At 41.3% G+C, this 18,718-nt stretch overlaps 1 protein-coding gene across 2 annotated transcripts in view; it reads left to right on the top strand.

The window, feature by feature from the left end:
- Window positions 1-18,718, top strand: part of phactr3b (phosphatase and actin regulator 3b) — a 100,394-nt gene that overhangs the window by 23,258 nt on the left and 58,418 nt on the right. For both annotated transcript variants that reach the window (XM_056468404.1, XM_056468403.1), the window contains exons 2-3: window positions 16,443-16,604; window positions 17,318-17,392. In XM_056468404.1, coding sequence (XP_056324379.1) covers window positions 16,443-16,604; window positions 17,318-17,392 — 237 coding nt within the window. The remainder of the gene's footprint in view (window positions 1-16,442; window positions 16,605-17,317; window positions 17,393-18,718) is intronic.

Genomic DNA, 18,718 nt, shown 5'->3' with positions numbered 1-18,718 from the left:
GTGCTGTTTATGAAGTCCGTCTAATTAGTTCATGTTGGCCACAAGTGGAAATAAAAAAACTGCAGCCACGTTAATCGCGTTATTTTTTAACACGTTAAATATTTCAAATTAAGCGCTTGTGTTAACATGCTAATTTTGTCAGCACAACGGTGCATTTGTACTATTACAAACTCTCCTCCAGCCCAAACCTTTATGCTTATTTCCTAATAATCAACAATAATTTGTTCATTATTCGCTTTAAAATTGATAAACTAAACAGAAAGTAAGCTGTGCAAATATGCAGTGTATTGTTGGGTAAACTCTGGGTTTTTGACAGTGAGTACAAAAGATCTAAGTAAGAGAAGCATTTTTCGTAGTGTGTGTTTGTTGTCAGTTTGGTCCAAAGCTGCAGAATCCCCCATAAGGTCATGTGTGTGTGTGTTTGTGTGTGTCTGTTTGGGGGCTGGGTTTCTGACCTCCACAGGGAGCCCCATATGCCCAGTGTTCATCCCAATGTTCTGCTGTTTGATCTCCATGCTAATTTGCAGCAGCCCTGAGGGAGTGCACTCGAAAGCCGTCATCCATGCTGCAAGTGTCTTTATGAATGATTCACGCAGTGACCTAAATGCTTGCAGAACTGAATAACACTGAATACGCACACTGGGTAAAAAAACACGCCCACCTGATCCTGCTCCTCCTCGAACCCGACTGAAGCTCCCACATTAACACACACAATCTTTTTAATGCGTGCACAGATTATTGTGGAGAATCGTCTAAGAAAATGGAAGCTGTTTTGCATCTGATGATGATGATAATGAAGAGATTTTACTGGTTCTTGGAGGTAATCAGGACAGCATGCTTGCACTCAGCAGGATGGATGTATCAACCCAGGCTCATTGGAGATATGTGCTCAGAAATACATTGTTGAGAATCGACAAATATGTACCCTGGACTACGTCTTCTTGCAGTTTTTGTATTCTGTGTGGATGAAGTAGACACAACAGGTTACTGTGAGATTGGGTTTTGGGTTGGAGTAGGTGTAGACATTCATAAAACACAATAGGTTGTACTCCGTGTCGTACTCAAGTCCTACCCATTTGGGGGTCAAGTCCCACCCATTAAGAGTTCAAGTCCCACCCACTTAGAGTTAAAGTCCTACCCACTAGGAGCTTCTGTCCCACCCACTTTGATCTCAAGTCATACTCACTTGGATCTCAAGTCCCACCCACTTGTATCTCAAGCCCCACCCACTTTTATCTCAGGTCCCACCCACTTGTATCTTTATTTCACCCACTTGAAGCTCAAGTCTCACCCACTTGGAGCTCACGTCCTACCCACTTGGATCTCGTCACATTCAATTGGATCTCAAGTCCCTCCCACTTAGAGCTCAAGTCCCACCCGCTTGGTTCTCAAGTTCCACCCACTTAGAGCTTACATCCCACCCAATTGGGTCTCAAGTTGCACCCACTTGGAGCTTAAATTTCACCCACTTGGATCTCAAGTCCCACCCACTAAGAGCTCAAGTCCCACCCACTTAGAGCTGAAGTCTTACCCACTTGTATCTTAAGCCCAACCCACTTTTATTTCAAGTCTCACCCACTTGTATCTTAATCCCACCCACTTGGATCTCAAGTTCCACCCACTTAGAGCTTACATCCCATCCACTTGGATCTCAAGTCACACCCACTTGGAGTTGAAGTCCCACTCACTTGGAGCTCAAGTCCCACCCACTTGGAGCTCGTGTCCCACCCATTTGGAGCTCAAGTCCCACTCACTTGGAGCTCAAGTCCCACCCACTTGGAGCTCATGTCCCACCTATTTGGAGCTCAAGTCCCACCCACAGGCAATCACATATTTCTCGGTTCTCAAGTCCCACCCACTTGTAGCTCAAGTCCCACCCACTTGGAGCTCAAGTCCCACCCACAGGCAATCACATATTTCTCTGTTCTCAAGTCCCACCCACTTGTTGCTCAAGTCCCACCCACTTGTAGCTCAAGTCCCTCCCATTTGGAGCTTAAGTCCCACCCACATGCAAGCACATATTTCTTGGTTCTCAAGTCCCATTCAAGTTCCTCTGACTTGGATCTCAAGACCCATCCATTTGGAGGCAGCTGTGTACATATCTGTAGATGAACATAGGAGTTGACAGTGACAGAATTTAATTGACAAAAGCAGAGTTGACAATAACAGAGTTAATAATAACAGAGTTGAAGATAACAGAGTTGAAGAGAACAGAGTTTAATGATAACAGTTGACGAGAACAGAGTTGAGAGTAACAGAGTTGAAGATAACAGTTGATGATAACAGAGTTGAGAGTAACAGAGCTGAGAGTAACAGAGTTGACATTATTTGTGCCTTAGCTTATCACGGAGATGCAGAATGTACCCGCAGTCCTAGAATCCCCCACATACAGGTTTGATACGTGCAGTTTTGTAGAAGAGCTGCTGCTGGAGGACGTTTGGCCTGTGGAAGTGAATGGAGAGTCGGATGCATTAGTCATTAGTCATTCTCTGTGTTCAGCTCACTTTCACAGCGCTGGAAACTTTCCCAAACTGTGGTGTTTTATCTGTCTCAGAGGAGTCGCTCATCATCTTTCTCATTACCACAGCAAACTATACTGCACCTCTGGGTTCTACTGCTGCTCACACTATACAGGGCTTTTACCATGATTTACAAACAGCAATGTGTTCTTTTTTATTGCAATAAACTGATAATGAAATCAAAAGAATATAAGGTAACACTTTAGTTTAAGCCACAATTCATGCTATTAACTACTGGCTTATTTCCTGCATATTATTGGGATATTAGCAGTTTTTTAGTAGTTATAAAGTATTGTCTTATTTTATATCCCTAATACCCAATACCTGAACCCAACTGCTACCTTTCTAACTGATAATACGCAGATAATTAGCAGTTTATTGAACTACTAGTTTAAGTTAATGGTTTGTAATAGCATGAATTGTGACTTGAAATTATATAAGCATTATAAAATATTAATCAAACATTCAAATATAGAATAATAGGTCATATTTTATAATCAGGTTGCATTAGTTATTGTGAGTAATAACATTAACAATGGATGAACAATATATTTTTTATTACTGTTTTTATTCATCTTTGTTCATATTAGTCAATGGTACTAAAATATTAACAAGCATGAATTTAGATTTTAATAATGCATTAGTAAATGTTAACTAATGGAGCCTTGTTGTAAAGTTATATACACTCACCGGCCACTTTATTAGGTATACCTAAGTAGTTCCGGGTTGGACCCCCTTTTGCCTTCAGAACTGCCTTAACCCTTCGTGGCGTAGATTCAACAAGCTACTGGAAATATTCCTCAGAGATTTTGCTCCATATTGACATGATAGCATCACACAGTTGCTGCAGATTTGTCGGCTGCACATCCATGATGCCAATCTCCCATTCCACCACATCCCAAAGGTGCTCTATTGGATTGAGTTCTGGTGACTGTGGAGGCCATTTGAGTACAGTGAACTCATTGTCATGTTCAAGAAACCAGTCTGAGATGATTGGCGCTTTATGACATGGTGCGTTATCCTGCTGGAAGTAGCCATCAGAAGATGGAGACACTGTGCTCATAAAGGGATGGACATGGTCAGCAACAATACTTTGTGGCATTTACACAATGCTCAATTGGTGCTAATGGGCCCAAAGTGTGCCAAGAAAATCTCCCCCACACCATTACACCACCACCACCAGCCTGAACCGCTGATACAAGGCAGGATGGATCCATGCTTTCATGTTGTTGATGCCAAATTCTGACCCTACCATGTAAACCCTAGAGATGGTTGTGCGTAAAAAAAAATCCCTGTAGATCAGCAGTTTCTGAAATACTCAGACCAGCCCGTCTGGCACCAACAACCATGCCACGTTCAAAGTCACTTAAATCCCCTTTCTTCCCCATTCTGATGCTCAGTTTGAACTGCAGCAGATCCTCTTGATCATGTCTACATGTCTAAATGCATTGAGCTGCTGCTATGTGATTGTCTTATTATAAATTTGCGTTAACGAGCAGTTGGACAAGTGTACCTAATAAAGTGGCCGGTGAGTGTATTAATACACTGCTGTTTAAGTTTTGGTACTGTCTACAATTACCGCTTGATGCATTTGATCCAAAATAAAACTGTTATAATGTGAAATATTATTCCAATTTTAAATAACTGTTATCTGAATATGTTGTAAAATAATATTTGTTTGATTCACGGTCTTCAGTCACAGTCTTAATAGTAATTTAATTGAAAAATTGCACTTTTTCACCCAACGATTGGGGGTTTGTCCATATTTGACCCAATGTTTATGTTTTTAAGAGTGTAATAATGTTAAAAACAGTTGAGCTGCTTCATACATTTATGAAAATGATGATATATTGTTATACTTTGGATGTACAGAAAGGTTAAAAGAGCAGTAAATATGCATTATTATACTATATTCATTCATTTTCATTCGGCTTAGTCCCTTATTTATCAAGGGTCACCACAGCAGAATGAACCGCCAACTATACCGTTTTATGCAGCGGATGCCCTTCCCTAATGGGAAACACCCATACACACTCACATTCACACAGACACACATACACAGTGGCCAATTTTGTTTACCCAATTCCCCTATAGCACATGTGTTTGGACTGTGGGGGACACCAACACGGGGAGATCATGCAAACTCCACACAGAACCAGCAACCTTATTGCTGTGAGGCAACAGTGCTAACCACTGAGCCACCGTGGCGCCCCACATTATTATATACATTTGATTTTCTTCTATTATCTTATTGCAGTTAGCATTTATTTTAAGTAACAAAATGGTTTTGGTTGTCGCTAGCTGTAATAACCAGTCACAGTTTGTTTACTGTGTGGTTGACAAATGCTGATGACATTATTAAAATGAGCATTCATCAATATTCATTAATCCATTCTGTAAGACTTCAATTCCCACGGCTAGAAAGACAGAAACAAGAAACCGATTCCCCTCTCACAGCAGCGAACTCAGTGCCTATGCATATTTAATGCTAAATGTAAACACGATTGCGCTTGTGTGCATGCAAGCCGAGGGTATTTTGTATTCTATATGGTTTAAAGTGAACTGTAAAATCAATCATAAAGCACTCTCACAGTAGACAGTGCTGCGTTATGTAGAATCTGATGCTTTTATTTACGCCGGGCATCGACTCTGATGTTGTCGAGTTCATTCCCATGAGCCCCCTGGAGACTTTAAACAGTGTTTATGCTGCTCCGACCGCAATCGATTGTGTCTGTAATACAATATTTCTAAACATTGACTGATCTCATTACAGGATACTTCTCTCTGTTCTTTACTCACCGCTACAGTCTCTCTGGGGACGCTCGGCCCCTCGTTAACTTCACTTCATCATTATCAGCCTTGGTTTTCATGTTCAAGAAGGGAATTTGATTGTGTGCCGCTCATTGATTGCGGTCACGATAAACAATCAAACGTTCATCCTCGCTGATTATGGACACAGATCGATGCAGTGAAACGGTTAAAACACAACTGATCAATTTGATATCATGACCTAGTTTTATTGTCATTCGTTAACAAGTAAGAGCACACGAATGTGGCAAACAAAGCTCTTGACATTTTCCTGCACACCGTCAGCCTCTCATCTGCTTTCCTGAATGTCCTGCATGCTATTATTTCCGTTAATAATGTAATTGTGATTTCGCAATGGTTGTGCTGCCATTTAAAGACCCCCTATTATGCCTTATAAAAGGTCATAGTTTGTTTTGGGGGTCGCTTATAACAGGGTGATGCCTACAAGGTCCCAAAAATGCTAGTTGTCTTACATAGTGTACATTATATTTAGTCATTTAGCAGATGCTTTTATCCAAAGTGACTTACAATCAAGGCGGTATTCAGCGATTCAACAAGAACAGGCTGTACACATAAGAAGTGCTGATTATACTGTTTGTGCTCAGAGAATTAAGTGCTGGAGTAAGATGGAGTTTCCCAGTGATGGGTTGCAGCTGGAAGGGCATCCGCTGCGTAAAGGATATGCTGGATAAGTTGGCGGTTCATTGCACTGTGGCAACCCCAGATTAATAAAGGGATTAAGCCGAAAAGAAAATGAATGAATGAATGAATGAATAAGATGGAGTTTGTTTTTTTAGAGACACTTCAGAAATGGACATCAACAATGTGAACATTTTGGGTTTACTCGCTTCATTCGCATGTCAAATTCGCATGATGGCCAGGGCTTCTGTCTGCCTGATGACTCTAGTTTCATTGCTAAATGGCTAACATAGATTTTATTGAGAGAGTAGCTGTGCTCTGTGCTTTAGGAAGGTTGAAAACAGCGTGGATTCGTTCGGCGCCGTGTCTGAGTCCACTAGATGCTGATTTCAGAGGTGCACCCCGCTCTGTGAGTTCATCAACTCCTCCAGAGACTATATCTGCATGATGGAGGCTTTCAGCGGTGCTTCTGACTGAGCCGAGCCCAGTTTGATGAGCTGCTGTCCTGGGTTGGCAAGAGGATTCCCCCTCGGGACTCCAACAACAGGCGCTATGTCATAATCACGGCCCTACAAGAGCAAGCTTCTGATTGGTTAGCATGACATGAATGTCCACTAAAGTTCAGATTTTCCAACTTGAGTGATTCGTGAAATGCCCAAAACGCTCATTTCGTTTTCATTCACGCGGATCGCGTCATTCGTGCTGCCTCAATCGAACCGCAGGAAGTCTATTCACATCTTTGCGTTGACATGACATGTAAATCACTCGCCCTTGATGCTTCATCCACCTCTGGTGTGAACGCACCATAAGAAAGTGTCCAAATGTGCAAAACTGAGGCAAGTGTCGGTTTAACGTGTCAGAGAGATAAAAGAGTGTGTTTTCTACAGGTGGTTTGTCAAGCCCACTCACCTGTGTGAGGCACACTTCAGAAATGTACAGTGTATTATTTAGAGATATGGGGTGATTGTAAGAAAGTGTCTGCTGCAAGTGTGCAAAACGGGTGCAAGTGGATGTTAAAGTGTCAGAGAGATAAAAGAGTGTGTTTTCTACAGGTGGTTTGTCAAGCCCACTCACCTGTGTGAGGCACACTCAAAAATGCTTAATGTTTTTCTAGAGAAATAGAGTGATTTTAACACAGTGTCTGCGGCAAGTGTGCAAAACGGGTGCAAGTGGATGTGAAAGGGTCAGAGAGATGGAAGAGTGTGTTTTCTACAGGTGGTTTGACAAGCCCACTCACCTCAGAAATTTCACAACTCAGAAATGTACAATGTATTTTTTAGAGATATGGAGTGATTTTAAGAAAGTGTCTGGTGCAAAACTGGTGCAAATGTTGGTTAAAGTGTCATTAAGATGAAAGAGTGTGCTTTCTACAGGTGGTTTGTCAAGCCCACTCACCTGTGTGAGGCACACTTCAGAAATGTACAGTGTATTTTTTTGAAGATATGGAGTGATTGTAAGAAAATGTCTGGTGTAAAGGTGCCAAACGGGTGCAAGTGGATGTTAAAGTGTCAGAGAGATGGAAGAGTGTGTTTTCTACAGGTGGTTTATCAAGCCCACTCACCTGTGTGAGGCACACTTCAGAAATGTACAGTGTATTTTTTTAGAGATATGGAGTGATTGTAGGAAAATGTCTGGTGTAAAGGTGCAAAACTGGCGCAAGTGGATGTTAAAGTGTCATAAAGATGAAAGAGTGTGTTTTCTACTGGTGGTTTGTCAAGCCCACTCACCTGTGTGAGGCACACTTCAGAATTGCTTAATGTTTTGAGTTTGTTGTGTGGTGTGTTGGAGGGAGAGAATATGAATCCTGGTTTTGTTCACAGTGGTTCATTTATTCATTAATTTATGCACTTCCTTTTAACTAATTATCCCAACGACTCCTATATGGAGCGGGCGAGGTGATGTTTGGTCCAGACGTCACAACGATAAGGCTAAAGAACTGAATTCATGACGAATTGTTCAAATGGTGCAAATTTCTGTCTATTTTCATGTAAAAATATGATTTTTTTTTTGTAAAACACAAATTTCCAGTGATGGGTTGCGGCTAGAAGGGCATCCGCTGCTTAAAAACGTGCTGGATAAGTTGGCGGTTCATTCCCCTGTGGCGACCCCTGATTAATAAAGAGACTAAGCCGACAAGAAAATGAATGAATGAATGTCAAACACAAAGGCAATGTTTAGCTTCATGTTTAAGGAGGCGGAACCTTAACGCTTTAGATGAAGGGATTGGCTGTAATAATTGACTAATTAGCAAACGTGACTAATTTAAATTATCAATAACAACTACTAATATAAAATAAGAATAAGTGTTGTGCTTGAAAAGAAAGAGTTCAGGAACAACAAGTTGAAGGAACTTTACTTTTTATAATTTATTGATAATGCACGGTGGCGCAGTGGGTAGTGCGTTCGCCTCACAGAAGGTTCGAGCCTCAGCTAGGTCAGTAGGCGTTTCTGTGTGGAGTTTGCATGTTCTCCCCGTGATTGACGTGGGTTTCCTCCGGGGTGCTTCGTTTTCCCCCACAAGCCCAAACACATGCGCTATAGGTGAATTGAGTAAGCTAAATTGTCCGTAGTGTATGTGTGTGAATGGATGTGTATGGATGTTTGTCAGTGATGGGTTGCATCTGGAAGGGCATCCGCTGCATAAAACATAATGCTGGATTAGTTGGCGGTTCATTCCGCGGTGGCAACCCCAGATTAATAAATAAAATAAGCTGAAAAGAAAATGAATGAATGAAATTGGTCTTATATTTTCAGATTTGTCATAGTATATGTATTAAGTCCAGCACTTTTACCAGAAATCGACATATCAACCATTTGTTAAAGGCTGATATTTTAGAAATTATGGGATGTGTTGAAAACAATGCATTGAGTGTGTTAACTAGCGACATTAGGAGTTAAGAAACGCAATCCAAACGTTTTTTTTTTGGTTGGGTATTTAAAGGGTTAATAAATATATCTGTTTAATAAATCTGTTTTGTTTAAATGCACCAAACTACATTTCCTGGATAGAAATAGATAAAAATATTAATTTTTCATAATGTGTGTGCGTAATTATGCTGAGCACTGTATATGTAGAATCCAGATATGAACCTGCATGTCATGCAAGACAGAATACTTTTATATTGGCTTCTGCCGAACTTGCTATTGATTTATATTCTCGCAGTCTTAACAGCAGAGGAGCTGTTATGAAACATTCGAGCAGAGGGAAAACACCAGAGCTCCTGGATAATTCATGGGGTTTTTCCATGCGTATTTCTTGGTACGTTTCTAAAGCAAAGTGCACCGTGCATCTCCATCTGCTCCCGTGCATCGCTTTATAAATCCTCCAAAACAGCAGCATCATCACAGAGGGATTCCTGGTGTGTGTTGTGTGTTGCTGGCGTGTGATTGGCTCTCGTGGGTTTCCAGTGGCTCTGCGTGGCAACAGCATCCCCGTCCGCCCAGCAACCCCCCGTTAGTGATGCTGCGCCTCTAAAGGGTAACCATAGCGACGGCGCTCTGACCCCGCTCGTGCTTTTTTTCTTCCGCTGCAGCAACTAAAAGGCTTGACCTGGATTCTGCACCGCTGGTTTAGTAAGACGTGATCAGCTGACCTAATTTACAGCGTCTGGGTTCTGTCTTGGAGACACAGCAGCTGCCTTACATCTTTTTTATGAACTTTGCATGTTTGCGGTTATATAATGGCGTAGCGTTAATGTGCAGCTTGGTCGAGGATGATGTGCAGCGTAGTATTATAGAAGAGGTGCATTTTTCAGTCGGGCTGCACAATACACATCTGCAATAGTCGCATCGCAAGATATGCAATGTTGAGTCAGAATGATAGTTGACCAGGAGCTACAGAATTATATTTCAAGAGTTCACACTTAGCTGATGATTCATCAATAGCTTGTTTGGCATGCTGTCCCGGGAGAGAGCCCCGAGCTCAAGGGATCCTCGAGCCCAGGGCTTCCTCCTGTTTGCAGAGCGAGAGGGGAGCCTGAGCTCGGTGGATCTCAGAACTCCCCATCTGCAGTAGCTAAGGGAACACGTGAGGAAAAAAAGGGGGCTAGACAAATGCTTGATTGTTATGCATGATGTATATATTTGGATGGTGGGAGGAAACCGGAGAACCCGGGGAAAACCCACGCGGACACTGGGAGAACATACGAACTCCTCACAGAAACACCTACCGACCTGGCAGGACCAGGGCTGGCAGTGTTCTTGCTGTGAGGCTAACAGTGCTAACCACTGGGCCTCCGTGCTGCCCGATCTATAGTGAAGGAGGAGAATGGGGAGGAAGGGGGGTTTCTTCCAAACGAAGATAAAGTGGACTGAAGACTGTGGTTATTTATAGTAGCTTATGGCTCATATGATTGGATGATACTGATGAGACCGGCTGTGATAAATCATAAGCACGTGATCCTCTCGAAATTAGTTTATTAATAAACCTCACTTAATTACTGTATTTATACTGCATTTATATGATTTACGCAAAAATAAACAATGTTTTTCTCATGTAACATACAGTCCCAAATCAGGGGTTAATAATATTGACCTTAAAATGGCTTAAAAAAAACTAAACCTGCTTTTATTCTAGCCGAAATAAAACAAATAAGACTTTCTCCAGAAGAAAAAATATTATAGGAAATACTGTGAGAAATTCCTGAATCTGTTAAACATCATTTGGGAAATATTTGATATAATAATTCACAGGAGGGCGAATAATTTCGACTTGACTATATTTCAGTTGAGATAACATCAATACACTATATTAGTTTACATCCCTGAGCGTTCCCTCTGACAGAAGCAGGTGTAGTTGTCGTCATTTCGGTGTGGTTTTAGACGTGACAATAGGCAGAAACAGACACAGATAGAAGCTCTCATCGCTGCCCACGGTTCATCTGCATTTCTCCGGAGGTGTCAACTCTCTGTCTCAGCCAGACTGTGTAGGAGACGCTGCTGCTATTCCTGCTCCGTCTCCAGCACATCCACTGAGGCCTGACGGACATGGAGACTTTAGAACCTGTTCACAGCGAAGGACAAAACTTTAGGCTGCGTTAGGGCTGTGAAATATGACAATACACTGCAAAAAATGTACAGCGAAGGTAGGCATGTGCCGGTATCACATTTTCATGCTGCAATTAATTGATTGAGCTTTTATCACGGTATACGGTATTATCACGATATTTTACTAGAGAAACAGGTAAAAAAACACAAAAAACTTCAGTTTCCTCAACTTAGTAACTTTAATAACTTTTTAATTAACTAAAAGTACTTCAAACATTTAAATACAAATAAATATAAATAAAACAATACACAATATAAAAGTAAACTTGAGCAATTATATCAAAGTGAATGTGCAAAGGGAAACCGTCTTCGATCAGCAATCCCTCTGCATTTTTTTGGAACCCAAAATATTTCCAAGCCTCTGACTTTTTTTTTGAAGGGGGATAAATTGTCGGCAGCGTTCCTCCTTCCGCCATGCTTCTTCTTCGTGTGAGGATTAGAGAGCGGTGGCAGCGGCGGCGCGCACTGCGTGCACACAGTGCTTCTACATGCGGGGATTGTTTACATCAGAGTGCGCATCAGTTCTGCGCAGCATATACGCAGTGTTTCTTCAAGCGGTTGATGGAAAATAAGCTAAGGCCCGTTCTAAGAATATAAATTCGGATCTATTATTTTTCACGGTATTTTGAAGTGCCCGCTATAACAATATCGTGCATATTCATTACCGTGATTTATCGCATTACCGAATACCGGCACAAGCCTAAGCAAAGGACAGAAACTGTACATTAAGGCTGGGCAATATGTAGGGATGGGGCGATAACCGTTTTCAAGGTATACCACGGTTTGGAAAAGTTCAGTTTTTTCTGCTATAATGTTCCTAAGGTATGTGTACAACTTTTTATTTATGTTTGTTTGTTTTGTTTTTCAGGACATCAGTATTTCTAACAGAAAAGATATCCAAAGACGCCGTCTTAAATTGTAAACAACTGGTTTTGAAAGACAACAGAAGTCACTGATTCATTTAAATTATTTAGCCTGACATGTTTAGAGCTCCAGAATAAAATCTAAATCAAATATATAGTGTTCAAAGAGGAAAAGGTTTTATTTGTTTATTTATTTTCTTTACCTAGACATTTAAAAGCAGTAATCAGTAATCACAATACCGCAAAACTGTGAAACCGTGATATTTTTCTCCAAGGTTATCACACCATTAGACTCCTTTACAGGCCCACACCTAGCAATATGACAATACACTGCAAAAAACTCACAGTAAAGGACAGAAATGATATGCTGTGTTAGGACTGTGCAATATGACAATACACTGCAGCAAATTCATTTACAGCAAAGGACAAAAACTGTAGACCCTTTTCACCAGACTGGCGTGTGGATTTTGTGTCTTAATTTGGTCATAACTTTTTCTGTTTTAGCTAGTGGAATGATTTTTGGTGACAAATCTTATTTTGACACAGTTTTAAACAAACTCAACGATGCACTCCGGGTAAATTTACTACCTTTTTACCATATTAGGGATGAAAACATGCACTGAATTAAACTGCTGTAAAAATGCATCAGATTAATATTTTCTTCAATTTGTTTTGCACAAATCTGCTAATCAACCCCAGTCCTGATCAACTTATTTAGAAAATTACAGGATTTTAACTCTTTAATTGTTAAATTCATGAATAATGTCACTGATTTGGTGGAAAAAACACACAAAATGACGTATTTTCAATATAAAAAGTAATTGTGGACTGGATTTATTTGACCTTTTATCAAAGTCTTGGTCATGTGACACAACATAGCCTTTAATGCACTGTTTTGTGATTAATTTTCATTTTTTTCTCCCTAGATTACTGTTGGTGGTTGTTTTTGCCCTATTGACTTCTATTATAACTACATTATTTTATTACAAAGCCATGCCAGCATATAATCGCGCATTCTTGATTGTTGGTGGTTTTCCCTGTTGGGAAGAGGGACAATTTGTAATTTTTCCTGTCGATAAGCAGTTGACACCATTAACCCTTTAGATAGGCCTGTGCAAAAAAAGCTTAGTTTCTGGATTTTACATGAAGTATAACAGCAAATTAAAGTGTGTGTGTGTGTGTGTGTGTGTGTGTGTGTGTGTGTCTGAGTGTGTGAGACTGTGAGAGTGACCTTCACGCACTTACCTTGATGCGTCTGAGAAAATCTAAATATGCATCTCAGCTCTCAGAACTACATGGAGTAAACAAAAACAAAGACGGTGCATTTATGCACCATCAAATGTGGTTATAATGGAAGTCAATGGGGCAAAAACAGCCACCAACAGTAAATTATGGAGAAAAAAATGAAAATGAATCAAAAACAGTGCATTAAAGGCTATGTTGTTTCACATGTCCAAGACTGTGACTAAAAGGTTAAAAAATACAGTCCACAATTACTTTTTGTATTCAAAATATGTCATTTTGTGTGTTTTTTTTAACCAAATCAGTGACATAATTCATGAATTTGGCAAATGAAGAGTTAAAATCTGGTAATTTTCTAAACAAGTTAGTAGTTTTGATCAGGACTGAGGTTGATTTATGCAAAAAAAAAAATTTAATTAATTATTTTTACAGCAGTTTAATTTAGAGGTGGTAAATTTGAACAGTGCACAAGGGTTAAAGATGTATTCCTGTGTGTGATTGGGGCCTTACTCAGAGTAGATGCAGACGTGTGTTTGGTTTTACACAGAGGAATCAGTGTCTGTGTGTGTCTGCGAGATGGACGTGTGTTAATCTGAAGTTCATCGGCTGTCAGTGAAGCGTGCAGCAGTCGGTGTGAGTGAATCTGAGCTGACGTGATTTCCCAGGGTGATTGAGGACTGCCGTTTAACACAGTCAATACTTTGAGACAGACGGAATGCAATGCTAATATGATAAAATGCATGAGAGGATGAATCAGTTTTCATTTTTTTGGTTGGACTAACAAATTAGAAAGACCTATTATCCCTTTAACAACATAAAATAAGTCTCTGGTGAGTGTGTAGTGAAGTTTCAGCACAAATGACCACACAGATAATGTTCTCTAACTCTCTGAAACTGACCCTTTTAGGCTTTGATTCTAATTGTGGTGTTTTGGTGACTGTCGCTTTAAATTCAAATGAGATCGTGCACTTTTAATAAGAAGGCGGAGCTACAAATGCCTATGCATCAGCATGGTGGCAGATTTAAAACAGGACTAGTGTTTTCAGTGTGAGTCAGGTTTGTATGTGTGCTTCATTGTGAGTGGCTATGTTTCCATCCACCTATTTTTAGACATGCGCATAAAAATACAGTTGATGGAGACACCAAGATGCGCATAACTGAGTAGGAGAAACTTATAATTCAAGAGTTCACACTTAGCTGATTATAAAGCTTGTTTGGCATGCTGTCCCGGGAGAGAGCCCTGAGCTCATCAGATCCTTGAGCCCGGGGCTCCCTCTCGTTTGCAAGGCGAGAGGGGAGTTTGAGCTCAGGTAGATCTGGAGAACTCCCCTGCTGTAGTAGCTAATGAACAGATAGTGATTGCTCTTAAGAGATAACTACTTACTCGGAGCACGTCTGGGTGCTGATTTGGATTAGTCAGTTAACTTAAGTTGCATGTTTTTGGACTGTGGGAGGAAACCGGGGAACCTAGGGGAAATCCACGTGAGTGCGGGGAGAAAGTGTAAACTCTGTATAGAAATGTCAGCTGGCTTGGTAAGGACTAGGACCAGTGACGATCTTGCTGTGAGGCAACAGTGCTAACCACTGGGCCACCATGTCACCCATCTAGGAAAGGAGGAGGAGTAGGGGTGGAAGGGGGGATTCTTCAAAACCAAGATGGCTGTCATATGGAACTATTTATAGTGGCTTAGGAGTCGTCTGATTGGTGAATCATAAATTGGATAATGCGGGACCGGCCGCAAGCAATCATAAGCACGTGATCCTCTCGAAATTAGTTTATTCGACTTCACTTCGATAAGAAAAGATGCGCATAAACTATGATGACAACACTTTTACCAAACAAATTCCAGCATGTGCATTAAAAAAAGTCATGTGATTTTCTTATAAGAGATCATGTGACGATAAAAATGTATGTGAATGGACAAACCAGCCGGCTGAGCATGCTGTAAAACATCTGAAATGCAGTTTTGGTCATTCTAAAACGCCTTAACCATTTCATCTTTAATGCTATTAGGCCTAGATCATTAATTATCTCCAGAATCAAGAGCGTCTCCACGTCTCATGCCTTCAAACGCCACCATGCATTCATTGCATGTCGGCATACTGTCTTCTGAGGCGCGAGTCATTTATTAAATAAAGAAAAGATTCACGCTTCTCCCACCGCAGCAGATTACATTTTTAGTTTTGATAGTCGGCGCCAGATAATCAGGAAGTGACGACTTTGTTCTCTATTTGATGGAAACGTTGCTTTATTTGCTCATCTTTTATGCGCTATTCCTGTTTTAATTAGCATCTTTGCATGGAAACACAGCAAGTGTGTGCTTCATGCTTCTGTCAGTCTATGTCGATCCTGTCGCTGCTCATCTAAAACTCCACATCTAGAATCCTCTTAGTCTATGCTGACATTATCTTCAGCAGCTCAAACACTCTAATGGCTAACGGACAGACAGCTGCTTCTCACTTAGGGCTGCTGTTTATGCTAATGAGATGGAGAGATGGGCACTAGTGGGCGTGGCTTTCCCCTTAGGGAGATTGTCAATCAAAGTGTTGCTTTATTAAGTATGAGTTTTATCATTAGAAGCTGGTTATATTTACACAACCACTTATAAAAGGGATTTTCGCATAATAGCTCCTCTTTAAGATGGTCAGATGTGCATTGGTTTTCTTTTCTTCTGAATCAAAGCCATGTTTTTCCTCAGGGGAGGTGACCCATATGCTGTTCCACCTTGGTAAACAAATCATGTTGGTGCAGTAAATGCCCACCCATGTATCCAGAGATCTGCCAGAGGTTTACTGCAGACACCATTCGCTCCCCATGGAGAATCAGTGTCTCCTACAGGCCTCTTTAGCAGCTGTTGTGAACATCCGGCTCAGCTGGTTTGATGTCCAGTGGACAGCACTAAACACTGGTGTGAACCCAGCCCAGAATGCTGTGTGGCGCAGTCATTTACACCCAGATAACCTGTTTAAATGCAAAGCCTTCAACCGATGGGGTATATGCATGGGGACTTTTAATTTTGTATAAGTCCACTTATATAGGCGCTTCTACTGAACTTCACAGTCTCTTTGTGGATATGTACCCCTGTCTACATTTCTGGAGAGCGCGAATTATGCAGCCAGAGGTGCATCTGGCTGCATTTCGGCCTCTAAATGAACTCTACGGAGCGGTATGATGCCGCCGCCGGCTTCTGTTTCTGTTCGCGCTACTTTCTCTGATCAGTATCTTAATAATATTAATAATTAATATAATTCCTCCAGCTGTGTACTGTAGTGTTTCCCTTCATTAACACATTTCTCATTCTCTCTGTGTGTTTTGTTGCTGTAGATGTGATGGATCAGCACAGAGCGCTTCATTCTGGATGTCTGGTGTCCGGGGTCCGAACGCCGCCCATCCGCCGCAACAGTAAGCTGGCCAGCCTGGGGCGCATCTTCAAACCCTGGAAGTGGAGGAAAAAGAAAAACGAGAAGCTCAGGCAGGGCTCCACGGGTCAGTTTACGTCACACAACGTAACCCCTTAAATATCGCTCACAGTTATTATTAATTTTCCTTCGGCTTAGTCCCTGATTATTCGCCACAGCGGAATGAATCGCCAACTATTCCAGCACATGTTTTACACAGCGGATGCCCTTTCATCCGCAAGTTGCCATTTCTGTGTGGAGTCTGCATGTTCTCCTCATGTTGGCGTGGGTTTCCTCCGGGTGCTCTGGTCTCCCTCACAGTCCAAACACATGCGCTATAGGGCGGGGTTTCTCAAGCACGTTCCTGTAGGACCACCAACACGACATGTTTTGGATGTCTCCTTTCACTGTCACACCCATTACAGGTCTTTCACTCTGTGCTAATGAGCTGAAGATCTGAATCAGCTATGTTTGGTTATGGAGACATTGAAAATGTGCAGAGCTGGTGGTCCTCCAGGAACGTGGTTGAGAAACACTGCTATAGGGGAATTGATTAACATAATTGCCCGTAGTGTATGAGTGTATTGGTAATTACAGTACTGGGTTGCGGCTGGAAAGGCATCCGCTGTGTAAAACATAAGCTGGAATAGTTGGTGGTTCATTCCGCTGTGGCGACCTCTGAAACAGAGACTAAGGAAAATGAATGAATGAATGATTATTAGTATCTCTCCAGCTCAATTGGTGTAGAGACTGAAGCGTTTGTGTTCTCTGACGTCTGTATTTTCCTGATGGCATCCGCAGCGCTGGAGAGGAAAGTGTCCAGCAGGCAGAATCATGAGGATCCTGTGAGGAAAGGCCTGGCGGAGGCTGGCATGGGTGAGAAACGGCCACATCACACTTCACACTGCGCCAACACTGTTCACCAGCAGCGCACATGCAGAACTCTACTGCTGGATAAACATACAGCTGAAGTCAGAATTATACGCCCCCCCTGAATATTTTTCCCCCAATTTCAGTTTAACAGAGAGCAGATTTCTCCAACACACTTCTAAATATAATAGTTTTAATAAATCATTTCTAATAACTGATTTATTTCATCTTTGCCATGAAGACAGCACATAATATTAGACTAGATCAAGATACTAGAATTCAAAAATTCACAGGACTAATAATTTTGACTTTAACTGTATGCTGATATTAAATAATTCAATATATTTACATTTACATTTACATGTAGTCATTTAGCAGACGCTTTTATCCAAGGTGACTTACAAATGAGGACAAGGAAGCAATTTACACAACTATAAGAGCAGCAGTGAACAAGTGCTGTAGACAAGTTTCAGGTGTGTAAAGTCTAAGAAGCAAAAGCAATAGTAATGTAAGCTTTTTTTGAGAGAGAGAGAGAGAGAGAGAGAGAGAGAGAGTACAGTTAGTGGTATAGCCAGAGAGGCAGTTACAGATTAGGAAGGAAAGTGGAGACTAAACAGTTGAGTTTTTAGTCGTTTCTTGAAGACAGCAAGTGACTCTGCTGTTCTGATGTAGTTAGGGAGTTCATTCCACCAACTGGGCAGATTGAATGTGAGAGTTCGGGAAAGTGATTTCTTCCCTCTTCGGGATGGAACCACGAGGCGACGTTCATTCACAGAACGCAAGTTTCTGGAGGGCACATATATCTGCAGAAGTGAGAGCAGATACGAAGGAGCAGAGCCAGAGGTCGCTTTGTAAGCAAACATCAGAGCTTTGAATTTGATGCGAGCAGCAACTGGCAGCCAGTGCAAACGGGTGAGTAGCGGAGTGACATGTGCTCTTTTGGGTTCATCAAAGACCACTCGTGCTGCTGCGTTCTGAAGCAGCTGAAGAGGTTTGATAGAGTTAGCTGGAAGCCCGGCTAGTAGAGAGTTGCAATAATCCAGTTTGGAGAGGACAAGAGCTTGAACAGTGAGTTGAGCTGTGTGTTCAGATAGGAAGGGTCGGACCTTTCTGATGTTACAGAGTGCGAATCTGCAAGATCGAGCAGTTCTCGAAATGTGCTCAGAGAAGTTTAGTTAGTCATCATATATGATGATGAAGATGCACAATATTGATATCGTGAGCACTTTAAAATACCTTGAATACCTTTTTATCATAGCTTAATTTTTTTTATCCACATAAGTTTTCATTTTAATTGTCATATGTTAATCTGGCCTATGACATTGAGAATTC

Source organism: Danio aesculapii, chromosome 11 (assembly GCF_903798145.1).
Source record: "Danio aesculapii chromosome 11, fDanAes4.1, whole genome shotgun sequence".
Classification (NCBI taxonomy): Eukaryota; Metazoa; Chordata; class Actinopteri; order Cypriniformes; family Danionidae; genus Danio; species Danio aesculapii.
Note: the sequence above shows the minus strand (reverse complement) of the source record. Positions and strands in the feature narration are given on the sequence as shown.